Below are 18,112 nucleotides of genomic sequence, written 5' to 3' on the forward strand. Positions count from 1 at the left end.
TATACACCATTTACAACTCCGACATCCCACATCCCCCCAACACCAACATATATCTGTGCCCCGACGACCTGACAATCACATCCCAACCCGTAGATCCTAGATATTCAGTCTCCCTCCTGCAAAACTTCTTAGACCAACTTGAAACCTGGTGCAACAGGTGGAAAGTCAAAATTAATCCCAACAAAAGTTCGGCTATCCTTTTTACCAAACGAAAAGTCCCATAAAACCTCGACAGACTGACACTATCTCAGGAACCCATCTCCTGGAATCGACAAACACGATACCTGGGCGTGACGATGGACCAGCGTCTCACGTGGAAACCGCACATCGTGGAGACGGTGGCGCGAGCGAAGACCACCAGGGCTAGGCTCTATCCCTTACTCAAAGGTGGAAACACCCTCAGTTTAAGGAATAAGCGAACGCTTATCAAGGTGGTACTTCAACCGCAGCTAACCTACGCCTCCACGACGTGGAGTCACGCGGCAAAAAGCCGCTTAAAGTCACTACAGGCTGTGGAAAACATAGCCCTCCGCACGGCCAAATCATTAAGGCCAATTTCTAGTCATGAAATAATGGCGCGCGGTCTGAAAATGACACGAAGTTGGAACGGTTTTGTGATCTGTGTGAAAGAAGCTTAAACCCTTACTTGCTCCATCTCTCTTGCACACGCCTGAGCAATTGTCGATTATATAGGTAAAATGACAGTTGGGCCAGTCCAGTAATTTAATAGTGAGGGTGTGGTTTATGTCTATGAAATATATACAATACAAATATTTATCGCTTTGCAGTTTATATGTAGTAGAATGGACAAAGAATATTTACAATTTTTTTAAGCAGTGTCAAAGTGGCGTTACATATTTCACATAAATCAGCAACTCATGCGTGATGTTCTTACTTTTGTACATTTTTTTTTCAACCATGCAGGAAGTCGTTTATTAAGTACGGCGTCATCCGATAAACATGGAGGTAAGCACTTCAAACTGCAACTGATTGATCATGTGTATTTACAGAGTGATCGGCCCCTAACAGCACACAATATCTAAAATGTTTTTGGTAATTAATTAATTAGTTTTCTTTTGAGCAATTGTCCGCCCCGAAGTGTTAAAATTGCAAGAACTTCACGATGAATTTAAAGAGAATTTTATCAACATTTTCTAAAAAGCTGGACCCAAAAAAAGTTATAGCGGGTGTATGATTTTTAATTTTGCGGAAGTTGTAATTTCTTAATATGCCCGTTTTTAGAACCTATTTGCAAAAAAACAGACTATCGATAGTTAATCATCGATTCTTACCATGTCTCTCCTTTATGTGCAGTATCAATTGCTTTGTTTATATTAGATATTTAAGCAATTAAGTTCAGTGACCTGGCTACTGTAATATACACTGTTACAAGTTATTTTGCTAGCACATGGATGTTTTTTCAGTACATATACATAAATTAATATTTAAAACTATATAAACACTAAGTAAACAAGTAAAACTTTATTAGAAATTTGATATTCTGAGATCAAACACAGATTTGGCTTCAGTAATCACTTAATAGCGTCTCAATATTTTATGATTTATTTAAAAACAAAAAAAAAGTTTGCTCAATACATTTTTAAGTTATTAACCACTTGGCATCTCAAAAGGATCAGAGGATTGATTTGTTACATAAACATACCCAGAAATATCAGTGCAAGAATTTACATTTCTAAAACTAAGTACTATTTTGCTTACAATGGAAGTAAATTATCTGTACGTAAGGTAACACCTACACAACTCTACACCCTACACTATATTATTTTTAAAAATCAACGAAATTGGTGGCTATTTCAAACTATTTAAAATAAAAAGTTTCGTATTTGTCAACAAATTGAAATTTTTACAATTTTTAACATATTCACTATTTTGTTCACATTTTTCCCCCATTTATTTTCCTGTATTATTATTTAAAGTGAGAAGCCACTATATTTGAAACATACAGTAGGTGATAATGATCAATCTTGTTTTCAGGGTAGTCACCGCAATTCAGAGATGGAGGCCACGTACAGAAAAAGCAAGGGCAGTGCGGAGCTTGGCAGGGTGCAGTTCCAAGTTAACAGCTTTCCGTCCATGATTCTGTTAAATGCATCTAGCAAACTCAAAGATTGGATGCTCTCCTCAAAAAACGAAGTTGCCGCCAAGCTCGATGACTTCATGTTGGAGTTGTCTGGAAGAATCTAATCTTGTCAAAATCTTAGTTACTACCAAATCGTACATGTCTAAAGATTTGGAGATAACTTTGAAAGTACATCTGTAAGTATTGCAACCGTTCACAGAAGAAAATCAGTTGGACTTCCGGACGGGTTGTTGGTTCCATAATTTGAAACCGGAAGACTGCACGACTAAAGCTAAATGTATGCCGAGGCACTCATAAGTAACATTTCATGGACCCACTATGAGGATAATAAAGAAAGTCACTTTGCCAGTTTGCCTCTGCACTTAAGAATGACGGTGGAAATTTAACCGATTGGGGAGGATGCAAGGAGTATATAGCAGGGCATGAAACGGAAGCAAAACTAACAAAAATAATGAACGTTACAACACTATATGAATTGTTCATTGAGAAGAAGCGATACAGTTATGGACAAAGGAAATCCAACTGGGAATAGGGCAGCAAATCAAGCGCTTACAGAACAATTCGATCATTGTCTTGTTTACCACCAAAGTTACTCAGATAAAGATAAATGTAGCTATTCTTTCAGCTATAAACGTAGCGACAAAAATGTGGAAATAAAAGTGTTGAAGATAGGTGTGGTGCAAAAATTGGATGTCAAATTTCACTTCGTTTACAGAACATTTGCTGAATATTTTGTCGCTGAGTGTTTACTAGCAGAACTACAACAGAATCATGCCTGTGAGATGATTTTATTGGCCTGAAGTTTCATGCTTTCTGAATGCATTAAAGACTGTTACAGTTGCCTTACTGGGTATTTTTATGTAACTTAAGTTTTGTGTTTAGTGTAATCTGATGTGTGGTTGATAATGAACAACAAACTGACAGTAATATTCGGTCCGACTTGAACAAAATATGTATATGTAACTAGATGAAACTATAGATAGGAAAAATATTATAGAACATATAACACATATACTAATTTACTTATTTATTTATTTAATCTTAATAACTGATGTACTATTAACAGAGCAAAATTACCAATTTTGTATATTTAATTATACAACTTGTTAATTGTAATTTATTAGAATATTAGATATTAGATGAATGTAAAATAAAATGGGTACGGTAAAACGGAATCCAGAATAGAGTAAAAGTGGTTTATTTATATAAAATAGCAAACATTTTTTGAAATTTAAAATCAATACATCACAAAAATTCATATAAAAATACACATTATGTACAAATATACATAACTTACCTTAACTAATACTTATATATAAATAATAATAAAAATAAATCATATCAATCATATTAACCTAATGCCCATATGCATAGTCGATCGCCAGAGATTCGCCGTTCGCTGGACGAGATTTTCAATGCACAGTCGTTCGCCAGCTATGTCAAGCATGCGCATTAATGAAACTTATGGCGAACCGCCAGAGAATCGCCGGAGATTGCCTGTAGCATCTCCAGCGTTTCTCCAGAAAGCAAGTAACCTATTTTTATTGTGTTTTTGAGATTGTTCCAATAATTGATCATGATTTTAACATGTATATAGCAAATAGAAATATTTCTGATTTAGATATACTCACACCTATACAGGGTGATTAACAAACGGTGACCAAAAATGAAAACTAGTATTCTTTGGTGAATTTTTAGGGAAGTCTATCGTATAAAGTATTTATTTAGGACGCTTCGGTAAAAAGATTGGGCACATGTATTTATGTAAACATTGTCCAAAATCTGAGGTTTTTTCCGAAAATTTAGATGCTCCAGTGCCGGAGATACAGGCTATCGGTGGCATATTTTTCTAAATTAAAAAGTACGCCACTGCTTTACGATCATCAATCATGATATTTTCGAATTCATCTTTCAATTTTCTACTAATTACTACTATTATGTTTTTCGAAAAAAAGTCTGATTTTCGAGTAAAACTTAAAAATCGAACTGAAAACACACTTCGATATTCGAATAAAATTCGGTTTAAAGTTACATAGTAGGCTGCAATAACAAATTTGAAATTCTGACCAGATCGAAAAAAGAATAAATATTGCTTTTCATCTGAGGTCTTTGCTTTTCATCATATTCAAGCAACAATAAATTTCGAACAAATTACATTTTCTTTAATTAAAAAGATGTCACGCATGTGTTCGTGAAAATGGAGGTATTTTTGAGCATTTACTCAAATAAAATCATTAAAATAATGATTAATGTTATTAATTTCTTTATTCGATTAAATAACCGAATGATTAGTGTTTGCATGTTATTTAAGTAAGTGTTTTCAGTTCGTTTTTTAAGTTGTACTCGAAAATCAGTCTTTTTTCGAAAAACATGAGAATGTAGTAATTTGTAGAAAATTGAAAGACGAATCCGAATATATCATGATTGTTACTATAATGTACTGGCATACTGGAGCATCTAATTTTTAGAAAAAGGCCTCAGATTTTGGACAATATTTACATATATGTTAAATGCTAATTATTAAAGAGGGATGTCATCCACTAAGTCGCTATTACTGAGTCAGCCAGAACCCCTTTCAGAATGCCCGAGCAGTCGAGGTCAGCCGATGGAGCGCGGTCCGCAGGGTCAGTCAGTCAGTCACGGGAGTCACCAGAGTCCCGACATAGCTAATAAACAAGAGACTACTCTGTCGTTTGAGGGAATGAACCGACTGTTAAAATTATGTGTTTTAATCGGGGGTTGAAAATCCCCGTGTTTCTAACATATATACATGTGCCCGATTTCAAATTATTTTAGTGAGTAGTTTATATATTATTTAAAATACTTTAACACCCTGTATCTTTTTAACGAAGCGTCCTAGATAAAAACGAAAGACCCCTTAAAATTCACCAAAGAATACTAGGTTTCATTTTTGGTCACCGTTTGTAAGTCATGGTGTATATTGAAATTGTAATCGTTGTTGTAAATTGTAAAGTAAAACAGATTGTACTTTGAAATATTTTAAACAAGATATACGTTGATGTACCTATTATAATTATTTGTAGATAATATGTGGAGTCTTAAGAGTATACAATCTGATCACTGTTAGTCATGTAATTGAAAAAACTATTCTAGTATACCCTAATACAAAAATTACTTAAATATTTCATAAATACGGCTTTCCAATTCCTAGTGTACCCTAATAAACAAATTACTTGAGACGTTTTATTACTACAGCTTAATATACTAACAACTGCTATTAACGCCGAAAAGGAAAATTATATTTAGTCTTTTACTACCGTTACAACCCTTTCGATAATTATGCTTTGACAATAATTTTTGTGATACAAACAACTATATACCAGAGATGCTCAAAGTAATACATTTCAAAGTACCATACCATGCACAAACTCAGGTTAGAACAGTACGTATTCGGTGTAAAATAGCATTGCGCATGTTTAAGCCCCTGTAGTGGAGACTATCACTCATCTGGCGATTCGCCAAAGCGTAGATCGCCGGGCGAACGTCTATGCAATAGAAATTACGCGCCGTTCTTTCGCCAGGTATAACTTCGGCGAGTCACTGGCGATCGACTGTGCATACGGGTGTAAGTGTTTCGTGATTCAAGGTACCAGATTCAATTTGATTTCCTAACATATGCTAAATATCAAGTCTTATTTTATTAAATATACAATGCAAAGCTAGTCAAGGTCTTAGAACACATTGAAGCAGTGCCGGTTTTAGATATAAATTATCCCTAGGTATTACTTTTCAAATAAAATAGCTGATCCAGTTTCTGATCCAAACACAAGTACATTAAGTGTCATTTCTTTATTTGAACATGACTACGTAAAAACCATGTTTGACCTTTCGCTGTATGTAGAAGATGTGGTATCATATATAGCGGGCTTTGTAACTTTACAGGTTATAAAAATAATTTCTTGTGACATTTACAAGAAATATATAAAGGGAAACTACTCGTCTCCTTTTAGTATATAACAGTAAAAGTTCACCATGAAACTTCTAAGGTTGTCAATATATCTATTAGAAGTAAGTTTACAAAACTAGATATATTTTGTAATAAACCTGAAGTCTCATGCATTAGCAAAATGTGGAATTTCTAGCTACTGATTGGACACGTAAAAATTTGCTTTAGCCAATTTCATCAATATATTACCCTTAATTAATAAAAATCCTCAATCAATAAAATAGATATACATTTTTACTTATACACAAATTGTCTTCCGTTTTATTTTTAAGTTGTTCATATGTTCTCTTAGCAGTGCATCCACTAAAATGTTCCTGTACATATACCACTATCATGTCTCTCATTTCATAATTCGTAAATTCATTGTGACAAGACATTTTCAGAAACAAAATTTTTGCAAAATACAAACATGACAGTGACTTATCGAAATTATCATGTTATGGATACTTAGTCATTTCCAAAAAATATGGGGTATGTGTTAATAAATATTTTTTGTAATATCTTCATAACCGAGCATAATGTCAACTTTTGGTAGGTACACATTTTTTGTGTAGAATAAAATTCTTTACCTATTTCTCGGTTAACCGAGTTCTGAGTTAAGGAGAAAACGAAAAATAAAAATAGAAAAACACCCTGTAACTTTTTTGCGATATTTTCCGTTTAAGCGAGTTTGGTTAAATCAACACCATTTGGGTTCTAAATTATTCAGTTAGTTAATCATCTAAGATTCACACTCTGTATAGTGATTGAAAGATCGTTGCTAATAAATCAAGTTGTATTTAGAACCTCGTTTTATTCTTCAAAGTTGTCGCTTTATACATATACATTTTTTCTATTTATCGTTACTATTTTATTATTGTTTGTAAGTCCATATTCTATTATGGTACTAATTTCAATTTAAATTTATGTATTTTCCTGCCCTACAATTGGAATTTATCTGTCCGGGAAGTTGTACTCAAAATAAGTAAATATTTTTTTATACAGTCTCCATCGAGCAGAGAAAAAAATTTCAATGGCTAACACGAGCTCCACTAACATTGAATTACCACAACGCATACAGACCGGTTTTGAACTTGTTATTCTCATCAATATATATTGACTTTTAAGATGTGACATGCTTTATAGCTTAAATATCCCCCATTTTTAAATTAAATAGTTAATTCAGAAGGCCTTGATATAAATAGATTTTTACAATATGTTAAAAATTAAATAAGCTATAGGTTTGTCAATTTTTAAGTGAGAAAACTCTGACTTTGAACTTTCTCATCCAGAGAGGACCTCAGAAGTCTGTCAAACAGAATCTGCATGTTACGATAGGGGGGACCCAGGCGCTGCCGAAGGATCGGCATGTTTCAACTTGTGGTATTTAAGGTTGAATTTACGTTTCGCCACGAAATCGCACAAATCGCACTTGTGAATTCCCGTTTCTGAGTGGTTTGTGTGTTTCAACTTGTGGGACTTTAGGTCGAACTTGCGTTTCTCTATAAAATCGCACAAATCGCATTTGTGAACACCCGTCAGGTGGATTTTAAGATTGGTCTTATATTTAGTTTGAAAGTCACATAAATCACACTTGTATGTTTGTATCTGCGAGGGGTCAGCGTGATGCAACTTATGGGACCTAAAACCGCTCTTACTTTTGGTCGTGAAAACGCACGAGTCACACTTGTACGTCGGTGATTGCGGATGATTAGTGTGTTTCAATTGATGCCGCCAAAAAGACTCTTCATATTTGAACTTCAAATTACATTCATTGCACTCGTACATCCGCGCCTGTGAAAGTTCCGCGTGTTTTGCCTTGTGCAGTTTGAGTTTGTTCTTGGATTTCGCATTAAAATCACACAGATCACACGGGTACATATCCATTATTGAGGGATTGGCGTGTTTCGACTGGTGATGCTTAAGACTGACTTTATATTTAGACTTAAAATCACACAACTCACAGGTGTACATCTGCACTTCTGATGAATCAGCGTGTTTCAACTGATGAAGTCTTATGCTATCCTTATATTTCGACTTAAAATCACACAGATCGCAAGTGTGGAGCTGTACCTCTGAGGGATTTACGTGTTTCATTTGGTGACGCTTGAGGTTCTTCTTACATTTCGTATTGTAATCACAAGAATCACACTTGAGTATATCAAACTTGAGCATTGGCGCTTTTGGAAGGGTAGGGCCGTTAGCATGATTCAACATGTGACGCTTAAAAGAACTGTTATATTTGGATTGGAAATCGCACAAATTACACTTGTACAACTGCACGGACAAGGGGTCCTTGTGTACTATTTGGTGACCTATGAAACTCTTCTTGTGTTTGCTTTGAAAATTACATTTATCACATATGTACATTGTGGGTAACTGCTCCGATGCAAATTGACCTTTGCCTAATTTGGGAATGTCCTTGTCTTCTAATTCTTGGGGTGAAATGTCCGGAAATATGTAACTGAAAAGTGTTTACTTTTTAGTAAATATTCATTTAACTTTTCTTCATATGAGAAGTTTTTTAATCGATTTTTGAAAAGTTTGGTTTTATCTCATGTCTTTACTTAAAATAACCTCAGAATTTTTTTTATTTACTATAAATTTTTTAAATTACTGAAATGTGGACAACCAATAGACCAAATTTTTTTTATTATTATTGTCGCCTAAATGGTTTCTACGGCTAAATACTGTAACACTACAACATATAAGAAATAAACTGTTTTCTCCAAATTTAAGAATGTTGTTTTATACAAACATCTGCCCTTGCGGCTCTCGTTTTTGATGTACACAATGTTAAAGTTAAAGAAAAGTTATATCTCTCATTTGAGGTTTGAGGAATTTTCTTCTGAAAATATACAGGGTGTCCTGGAAAATGTGGGAAATCCCTCGGGTGCAGATAGAACATGAAAAAATAAGATGACTAATTTCTATATTTGTTGTAGATATGTGTCCCTGAAGGACATGTTTTGTGGGTTTCAATTATTGGTAAGTGTTCTATTAAATCTTGAAAAGCGTTCTGAAGGAACTCCATATAAAGTTGTGCATTCGATCGTTCCGGTGATACAAATGGTCCAATAAAAAAATTGACAATGATTCCTGCCCAGATGTTAATTGATTGGAACTGATGTTGATGATGCTAAACAATAGTGGCATGAGGATTTTCATCGGCCCATACATGTGTGTGGTGTAAATTGGTGATGCCATTTTTGATAAACCTTGCTTCATCTGTGAAAAGAATAGTGCTAGTGAAGTTTACATTATTTCGTTGCTGGTCCAATAGCCTGTTTGCAAACTGCATTCTACAAGGAAAATTTTCAGGAATCAGTTCATGTATTTTTTGCAAATGGTATGGATATAACAGCTGTTCTTGAATAACTTCATGTATTATTGTTTTCGATGAGATATTAAGTCTTTAATTGCTTATTCTTCAGTTGCTCATATAGGTTCAGTATTAGCTGGAATTATAAAAATTAAGCTGACAATTTTCGAATGCTCGTTGATGGAGTGTCCTCTACAGCAATTAAAATATTTTCCTCTAATTGCATACATTTCAAATTTTTCTACAAATTAATATGAAGAAAGTCAATAATATGTATTACCTTATTATCTGGAATCGCCCACCATTCTCCCTTAGACGATTGTCAACTCGTTGAAATGTCTTCTAGTTTGGCAGAGCACAATTAGGAAATCTGTCGTGAAATAACCTTCTGGCTTGTAAACCATTGCAAGAGGCAAGACCATACATGAAATGGATATCTACATACTCAATAAACCTGTATTCCATATTTAGAATTAATTCACAATTAAATTCAACCACGAAATCCAAAAATAAGTAAATTAATAATGAAGTAAAGAATCAATGTGTCAGCGATGTCACTTTGTTGTCGAGAAAAAAAAGTAGAAATCATGGCCTTGCTTATTAAAAATAAAACATGAATTCGTTTATTATTCTTTTTCTCGTAAACGGTTCATTTTATCGCCCCTGGTAAACTAAAAAAGCTAAATATATTTCAAAGACATTATTTTAAGAGGTCGTTACTAGTATCCATCACATAAAATTTTTTTTAAATTATATTAAGTACATACTTTAAAAGTTATTCAAGAAAAACCGATTTTCATCTCATTTTTTCAAGTTCTACCTACACCCAAGAGATTTCCCACATTTTCCCGGACACCCTGTATACGGGATTTTTGGGGTAACTGATTACAAATCCTAGGTCAAAAATACAAAATCCACCATTCAATCTGAATCATGATTGATAAGTAAGACAATAATATATTTTATCATGTATATAATTCTATCCTCTTCTATAACAAATTTTAAGAGATACATATTAAAAAAATTAATTACTATTGAGTCATATTTTAAAATCACAGTGGGAAGTTGAAGATATTACGGAGAATGTATGGAAACGGAATAGGTTGTCTGTTCTGCACAAAGTAGAAATTTGCAAAAATGAATTTGAAATAAATTTCCCTCCAGGTATGAAAAAAAATGCATTACTGTCTGTGAAGAGACTATTACCCCAAAAATAATATACGTGCTTTCAAAGGTGGAGAAAAAACAAATTTTCTAAAAGCTCAAGACCAATTACCGCAGTGAAAAAGTTAAGAATGATATAAAGTTTACCTCTCTTTATCATTTGCTTCTGCTTTTACATCTATAGACTCAGTTTTAATCAACATCTCTTCATCTTCAGATTTCAGTGCAGTAGATCCTATTTTGATAAACTCATTTTCCTGTTCACATAATTCGGACTTTATTTTTATATCTTCAACTTTAACGGGCGAAACTAAGGATGAAGTCCAGCCCTTACTGGCAGTGACTTTCGTACCATGAACACTCTTAACGTTTTCTTTTATTTTTAAGCATTTCTGTATGAAACCACTGTGGGTACTGAAGGAAACAAAGCACCGTTTGCAAATAATGGGATCTTTGATGACACTGAAATTCTACAAAGTTCATTTTTAAAATTTAACTGTCCAACCTTAATTTTTTTTATAGTTATTGAAATGCTAAAAAATGCAGCATGCCTTTGTATATTGCTCTATGTCGCTATACACTTACTATTTCTGGAATATATTTCTCGATCATATCAACCTCTAATTTATGTACCGACATAAATTCACTGCTTGTTAACTGCATACATAACCGACAAACTTTATGATCATCATTTAATGTATTCATGAGTTGTTTGTTTTCTGTTTCCTTTACGTAAATCTCTCTTAAGTCAACAGAACATCCTGTTTCATAATCGACATGAGGAATTATGGTGTTGTCAGTATAGAGGCACATCGACTTAAATTCGTATGCTTCTTTTACCTGTAGTGAACAATCGATACATATTATGTGTTTATTCGAGTCAACAAAATCCTAAAAATTAGATTAATATAATCATTAAGACTTACTGGCTAAGCTTGTTAATGAACGTACCAGATTTAATAAAAGAAAGTCAAAAATATTTCTGGTAGCTTCTTCTATCTCTTCAAATTGATCATCGCTTATGACATTGAGGCATAGCCTACAATGTTGCTCCTTAATATTCTCCATTTAAACAATTTATCTTGTTAATAAACTGCCATAAAAGGATTTTCTAATATCTTTCTTTTTGCTAGGGAATAAAGAATTTCATCTCATTTATATTTTCTAACTAATAAACTTCCTTTCGCCCGTACGTAAATAAACATAACCTTAAATGTCATTGTCACATTAACAACTCTTAGACACGGAAGATAAAACAGATGTTTTATCTTCTGTGGCTTAGATGTGGGTGCCGAGGAACAGAATATATGGTAAACTGAAAGAAGTTTTGCGAAAACTACGATCTAATCAGGTGGTTGAAAGTGTAAACGTTGATCGAAATGTTTTGTCAAGATGTCAAACGCTTTAGTAAATTGTGTAGTATACACCCCATAGACCACCTAAATTGGCTGTATCCAATTCCAATGCACCGGTATAGTCTTTCCGATTTCTGTTGAAGAACCAAGACTTGACAGTATGTACTAGGCTCAGTACCTACGTAGCAACTCGGCATTGAGATATTTGAAAAACTTGTTTCCATATTTATTTAGCCATACCATATACAGGTGTGATTGAACCAAACGTGCAGGTGGTAGAAATGTATACACCCAGTTGAAAAATGCACATGCGAGCAAACGGTGTTCACACACAGTTGTTCTGGTCGGCTGCCTCATAAATTTCAGTTGCCAACAAGTCGCCTGGCAGTGCAGTGCAGCAATGCGGAATTTGGTGTGACTCAGATAATTTTTAATTTATTATAGGCACCATTCTATTAATCATTCATATTACAATTGCGAAAGGGAGAAATAAGAGGGATATTTTATTTACTAATATTATCACAAATATGGCATTATGGACAAATTTTTAAACGGAACAAAACGAAATTTACTGTCGATATAATAAAATTGTTTGAGGACATAAATAATTAAAATATGTTGTTGGTCAAATCAGCATATAATTGAAATTTTCTACACATATATACAAATTATTATAATTTTTTACCTTTAACAAAAAACTTTTTTAGGGACGCCTATGTGTCATTAAATTTTATTGGCAGGCGTTTTTTTATATGCTCAACTGACTTCGGAAAGACTATACCAGTGATGGCAAGTTGCGGGGAAGTGGAGTATGCAAGATAATCTCACCGCGCATCCTGTGAACAAGTCCGGATTACGCAATATTTTTACACTTATGACAAATATTCATTTTCAAGTTTGGAATTCAGAAAATAATATATTTTAATGCCTTGCTTATATTAAATAAACCTACAAAATAGTTTAAATATATTTATTGTCCTTTATTAACTAATATTAGTTTATTTAATATTTGTCTTTTCATAGATTTTACTGAAATAAATATTTTGACTTCACAATTTATTCTCGCATCAATATATTTTTCACGTACAGCCTTTACAAGTTCTGTTAAATGATTACATTTGTTAGGGAAATTAAAACTTACTTTTTACTATCAGTTTAATTGTAGCATAGGCTTGGTTTTCTAAACTTTTTAATTCAAAATGTGTATTGTAGAAAGCAATAGAAGTTAATTTTAGAACTATACAGTATTATAATAAATTGATCCAAACAAATAACTAATAAGTATTACGAGTCGGTTGGTGTCCAAGTAGTTTAATGCGTTAGTACTTGATTCCATTTTGCTACTAGTGGATTCAAGCCCCGGAAGACCATAAATCAGCTGTATTCTAGAGGTGATATTACCCTCTCTGTGGGTATGGTCGGATAACATTGTTTTGGATTTACCTTAGAGATTGATACTGGCATTACTGGCCAGTATAACTAGTAGTTAGAACTTAGCCATTTCTGAGTGTAAATATCACCTACCGATTAATAGAATGCTACGCCACTGCTGCACAAGTCTTTGAATTCTAAGCTAATCCTTAGTATTAGAATCAGTGGTAGAACTATTATATTTTACAGATAGGTTATGTAGGAAGAATAATAAAAGAGTTTAAAATTGTTATAGAGAGGCAGTCAGTTTAGAGTGTGACCAGGTTCCACAACCACACCTGTCAGATTATACTGATTCTTCTATCCTTTTTTTACATTTACGCTTGCCAAGCTTTTATATATTTTCCTTTTTAAGGAGGATATGGGAAGATTATCAAACGGATTCTGCATGTTTCAGTAGGTGATACTTCAGGCTGGTCCTATATTTACTTTCAAAGTTGCACAAATTACATTTGTGCTTCAGCACCTTTGATGGGTCTGCATGTTTTAACAGGTGGTGCTTTAACATACGTTTAGTTTTAGTCATAAAATCACACGAATCACACTTGTATCTTAACGCTTTTGACAGGTTCGTGTTTTGACTTGTGAAACTTAAGGTCAACCCTACGGTCCATTATAAAATCACACAAATCGCACTAGTGAATTCCTATTTCTGATTTTCTTATAATTATAATCCAAGTACTTTATTGGCTTACTTCTTTCTTGGAATTCTATCTCAACAAATATTGTACAGACTGTACTCATTTTAATATACAGGATATACTATCCCATAATCAAAAAATCAGTGTGTGGAGATTATGCTTGTCTTTACATTTGGTCATGTAGTAACACAAATCACACGTTTACATTTGAATGTAGCAACTAGTACGCACGTGTCATATTTAGTTTTATAATCACAAATCACACTTATATTTGTTTGGTTGGGAAGTACATTCATATCTCTTAAGACTTCACGTTTCAACTGATGGCACTTAAAACCATTCTTATATTTGAATATTCCCATAACTGAAGGGTCAGTGTGTTTTCAAACGTGGAGCTTAAGCTTGTCTTTACATTTGGTCATAAAGCAACACAAATCACAAGTGTAAATTTGCATATTTGGAGAACCTGTATAGGTCAGCCACTGGAACTTAAGTCTGTTGCTACATTTGCTTGTAAAATCATACAAGTCGCACTTGTATATTCCTGCTTTTGAAGGGTCAGCATGTTTTCTCTGATGGGACTTAAGACCGCCTTCATATTTAGTTTTATAGTCACACGAATCACACTTGTACGTTCGTCCAGTTGGAGCATCCATTCACATCTCTTAAGACTTAACGTTTCAACTGAAGGCACTTAAGATCATTATATCTGAACTATCTCATAACCAAAGGGTAAACGTGTGGAGCTTAAGCTTGTCCTTGCAGTTGGTCATGCAGTAACACAAATCACACTTTTGCATCTGAATGCAGCTGCTGGTATGCATGTGTCATCTGGTGGGATGTAAATCTCTTGATACCGAAATTGCTACATTTGGTTGTAAAATCACACAAATCGCATTTGTACATTCGAACTGCCGAAGGATCTGTGTGTCTTTTCTGATGGGACCTAACACAGCTTTTATATTTAGTTTTATAGTCACAAAAATCACATTTGTGCATTTTCACCTCAGAAGTGTCCGCGTGTTTCAACTGATGGGGTCTGAGGTAGCTCTTATATTTAGTTTTATAATCACACAAATCACACATGTACATTCGTATCTGCAAGGGGTCTTTGTGTTGTAACTGGTCAGTCCTCAAATTTCTCTTATATTTAGTATTGAAATCGCAAGAATGGCATGTGTTCATGGAGCCTCTATGCATAAACTGGTGGCGCATAAAAGCAGTCTTGTCACATGTTTCAGAAATATCTTCATGGGACGGAATGACCACAGATTTGTTACTGAAAAATAGTAGTTCTGATTAAGTACTACAGATCTAGATTTTATACAAAGGGTTCTTAAAATCTATACCCTAACTGTAACAAAATATAACTGTCCCTTTATAAAAAAAAAAATAAATATTAAATTAACTATAATACCCAAATAAAAATGCAGAAATTTGTTGCAAGTCATTTTCATGAGCTAGTAGATATCTAATAAAATATCTTGATAAAAAATATAAATGTAAAAAAACAAAAAAATTTTTAATTGTTTTTACATAAATAATTATAATATGGAATGAATGAAAACGAATTTCTGCAATGTAGTTTTATAAAAAATATATTTTTTATTTTGTACATTTCTGAAGTACCTTTCTTTATTGTTATCTTCCGATTTTATTTCGATGCACTCCGTTTTTATCATCATCTGTTCATCTTCAGATTTCACTACAGTAAATTTAGTTTCAACAAACTCTTCTTCCTGTTCATTTCTTTCAGATTTTATTTCGATATATTCGGTTTTAATGCATAAATCGAATGATGAGGTTGAGGCAGTACCGCTAGGAACTCCTGCCTTATCAATACTTTGGATGTTTCTTCTAAGCATTTCCTTATGAACATACTGAGTACTCACAGAATCAAAACATTATCTGCAAAAAAGGGGATCTTGGACGATATTGAAATTCTACAAAGTACACTTTTTAAAATATACACAGAATGGTTTGATTTACATAAGATGAAACTTGCTTTTGTGTACAGGGTAGCCCACAAAGAAGTGTGCAAATATTAAGTTATATAGTTTATATCAATTTTGGTCTGAAAGTACATTGCTTCCAAGAAAATATATTACAATTACATATGTAAATAGTATTCTTAAGTATATTATTACATATATGAACACAACCTGACCTAACTTTATATAGAAATTTATGAAAAGGGTTTTCTAGTTCATATAAAACTTTTTGCTTATGTCTACCGCCAGAATATTTTCTTAAGATATGTATGTTTCCTCATTAAACACCTGTAAGATGTTCATTTAGTTCCTTACTTACTTTTTCTGGTATATATTTCTCGATCATATCAAGTTTAATTCATGTACTGATATAAATTCGTCCCTTATTAACTTCATACATAATCGACATATTTTATGGTCATCTAATGTATTGATTAACTCATCGTTTCCTTTTTCCTTTGCATAAATCTCTCTAAGGCAACTGAACATATAGTTTTGTTATCGACATAAGGAATTATTGTGGTATCAGTAAAGAGACACATTGACTTAAATTTAAATGCTTCTAACAGTTAACAAGTTTTGCACACAATGTGTTTGCTACTGTCTTTAAAATTCTGAAAAATAAATTCATATTAGTAGGAATAAAAAACTCAATGTTACATTTTAAGGTTAGTAAGCTGCTTAACAAAAAATAATAAGTTATAAGTTAAACCTACCAGTTTCAGCAGAACGTCTGAAATATATCTGGTGAGGTCTTTTATTTCTTCAAAATTGTCATCTCTTATATTACACTGTAGCATAACCTACAATGTTCCCAAAATGTTCCATTTAAATAATTTAATTTTGTTACCAAATTAAAATATCTAGTTTAAAGGAAATGTGTCCAAATATTTGTCTTTTTGCTGGACTTTCCCCAATCTTATGTATACAAGATAAATACATTAATTTTTATACATAGATTTAACATACCAGTACACTATAGATTACGGAATGGATGTGTCATAGATAATAGAAGAGAGGATGTGTTATTTTTGTGTTGCCATGTCTAATCTTTATATCTATTTTTAGGATCAACTACAAGTTCACCTATTAATTGTAATAATATCACCTCGGAATCTTCGGATAGTATCCAAAATATTCAGCAAAACAATTTGTTAACGTAAACAATACATAATTTTTAGAGTACGAGCTGCCAAACTTCAATTTCGTTGTCACCTCCTCCTTTTAAAAACCGAAATACACATATTCAAAATTGTCATTTCTAAAAATCACTGCTTTAACCTTTTCATTTAACCAAGTGATAATTAAAGTGTGATTCATAAGTAATGGGTCATGAAACTTAAACGAGACTTGCGATCAGAAAGTATCTGCCGTTTTGAAAAATACGTCCAATAGTACGTTGCCAGTTGCCACTGTAACCGAATGGGCGTTCTACCATAGAAAATATAGTACTATATTTTCTATGGCGTTCTACACAATTTTTTTTAGTAGCAAAGTATCTAAAATCCCGTTTCTCCCGCAGTTCACGGTAGACTTGCTAGATGTCGCTACTAGCAAATAATACTCCACCTCTTTTTAACACCAGGTTTAGTTGTTATAACTCGCTGATACTACGTTACTCGAACTTAACGTAAGAAAAACGTTCCGACGATAAAGACAAGATCATACTTCACAGGATCATTTCTGTAGTAGGTCTTCCCATACTCTCTACTCGAACGTAGAGTTGTCGCAACCATGATGACGAGACAAGAGTCTCGTATCCTGAGCGTGAGGCAGATTTCTGGTGGTAGTTTTACATTGCCGCAGAAGTCATCGATGATCGTTCACCTGCAATTTTTTTGTGGGCACGGGTACGAGGCAGTCCGAGTGGTTGCTTCAAATAAAAGATAACATAATATTTATTTGGTATTTAAGCGTTATTGCGTGTATTTTACATATAGATTTGACAGATAAGTTTTTTGGTTGTGTTATACTACCCAACAAAGAATCAATTTCCTAAATAAGAAATTGAGTTTCTTATCTGTTACGCGACTTGGGCTAATAGCTGCTCCTTTTGCAGTTGACGAACAGCTACAATGCGCAGGAAGTCGATTATGGCTTCATCCACAATATACTGTAAAATCTATGGATGAGTCCCATCCCCACGTCACGTGACTTAGAG

At 33.4% G+C, this 18,112-nt stretch overlaps 2 protein-coding genes and 1 non-coding gene across 3 annotated transcripts; 1 reads left to right on the forward strand and 2 right to left on the reverse strand.

Moving 5' to 3' along the window:
- Window positions 1-4,951: 4,951 nt before the first annotated feature.
- Window positions 4,952-11,816, reverse strand: LOC108914541 (GDNF-inducible zinc finger protein 1-like). Its single transcript, XM_018720368.1, has 4 exons — window positions 11,485-11,816; window positions 11,119-11,424; window positions 10,681-11,003; window positions 4,952-8,511 (listed from the first exon to the last, which is right to left on the reverse strand). The coding sequence occupies exons 1-4, from the start codon at window positions 11,599-11,601 to the stop codon at window positions 7,377-7,379; spliced, it is 1,881 nt and encodes a 626-aa protein (XP_018575884.1). The 5' UTR covers window positions 11,602-11,816; the 3' UTR covers window positions 4,952-7,376.
- A 1,077-nt stretch (window positions 11,817-12,893) lies between these two features.
- On the reverse strand, window positions 12,894-16,930 carry LOC111692335 (zinc finger protein 626-like). Its single transcript, XM_023456287.1, has 4 exons — window positions 16,668-16,930; window positions 16,271-16,565; window positions 15,590-15,868; window positions 12,894-15,239 (listed from the first exon to the last, which is right to left on the reverse strand). The coding sequence occupies exons 3-4, from the start codon at window positions 15,823-15,825 to the stop codon at window positions 14,747-14,749; spliced, it is 729 nt and encodes a 242-aa protein (XP_023312055.1). The 5' UTR covers window positions 15,826-15,868; window positions 16,271-16,565; window positions 16,668-16,930; the 3' UTR covers window positions 12,894-14,746.
- A 679-nt stretch (window positions 16,931-17,609) lies between these two features.
- LOC111692336 lies at window positions 17,610-17,822 on the forward strand. The gene has a single exon (XR_002763207.1). It is a non-coding gene; the product is annotated as a small nucleolar RNA U3 (small nucleolar RNA).
- Window positions 17,823-18,112: the final 290 nt, after the last annotated feature.

The sequence above is a fragment of the Anoplophora glabripennis genome, unplaced genomic scaffold, assembly GCF_000390285.2.
Source record: "Anoplophora glabripennis isolate ALB-LARVAE unplaced genomic scaffold, Agla_2.0 scaffold905, whole genome shotgun sequence".
Lineage (NCBI taxonomy): Eukaryota > Metazoa > Arthropoda > Insecta > Coleoptera > Cerambycidae > Anoplophora > Anoplophora glabripennis.

Excerpts from the sequence above, each read along its gene's own strand:
- LOC108914541 (XM_018720368.1), bottom strand. The coding sequence starts at position 11,601 with ATGGAGAATATTAAGGAGCAACATTGTAGGCTATGCCTCAATGTCATA. Across the intron at positions 11,425-11,484 it reads ACTTTCTTTTATTAAATCTG|GATTTTGTTGACTCGAATAA; the intron begins GTACGTTCATTA and ends TCTAATTTTTAG. Across the intron at positions 8,512-10,680 it reads GAAGCAAATGATAAAGAGAG|TTACATATTTCCGGACATTT; the intron begins GTAAACTTTATA and ends AACACTTTTCAG.
- LOC111692335 (XM_023456287.1), bottom strand. The coding sequence starts at position 15,825 with ATGCTTAGAAGAAACATCCAAAGTATTGATAAGGCAGGAGTTCCTAGC. Across the intron at positions 15,240-15,589 it reads GAAGATAACAATAAAGAAAG|TAACAAATCTGTGGTCATTC; the intron begins GTACTTCAGAAA and ends ACTATTTTTCAG.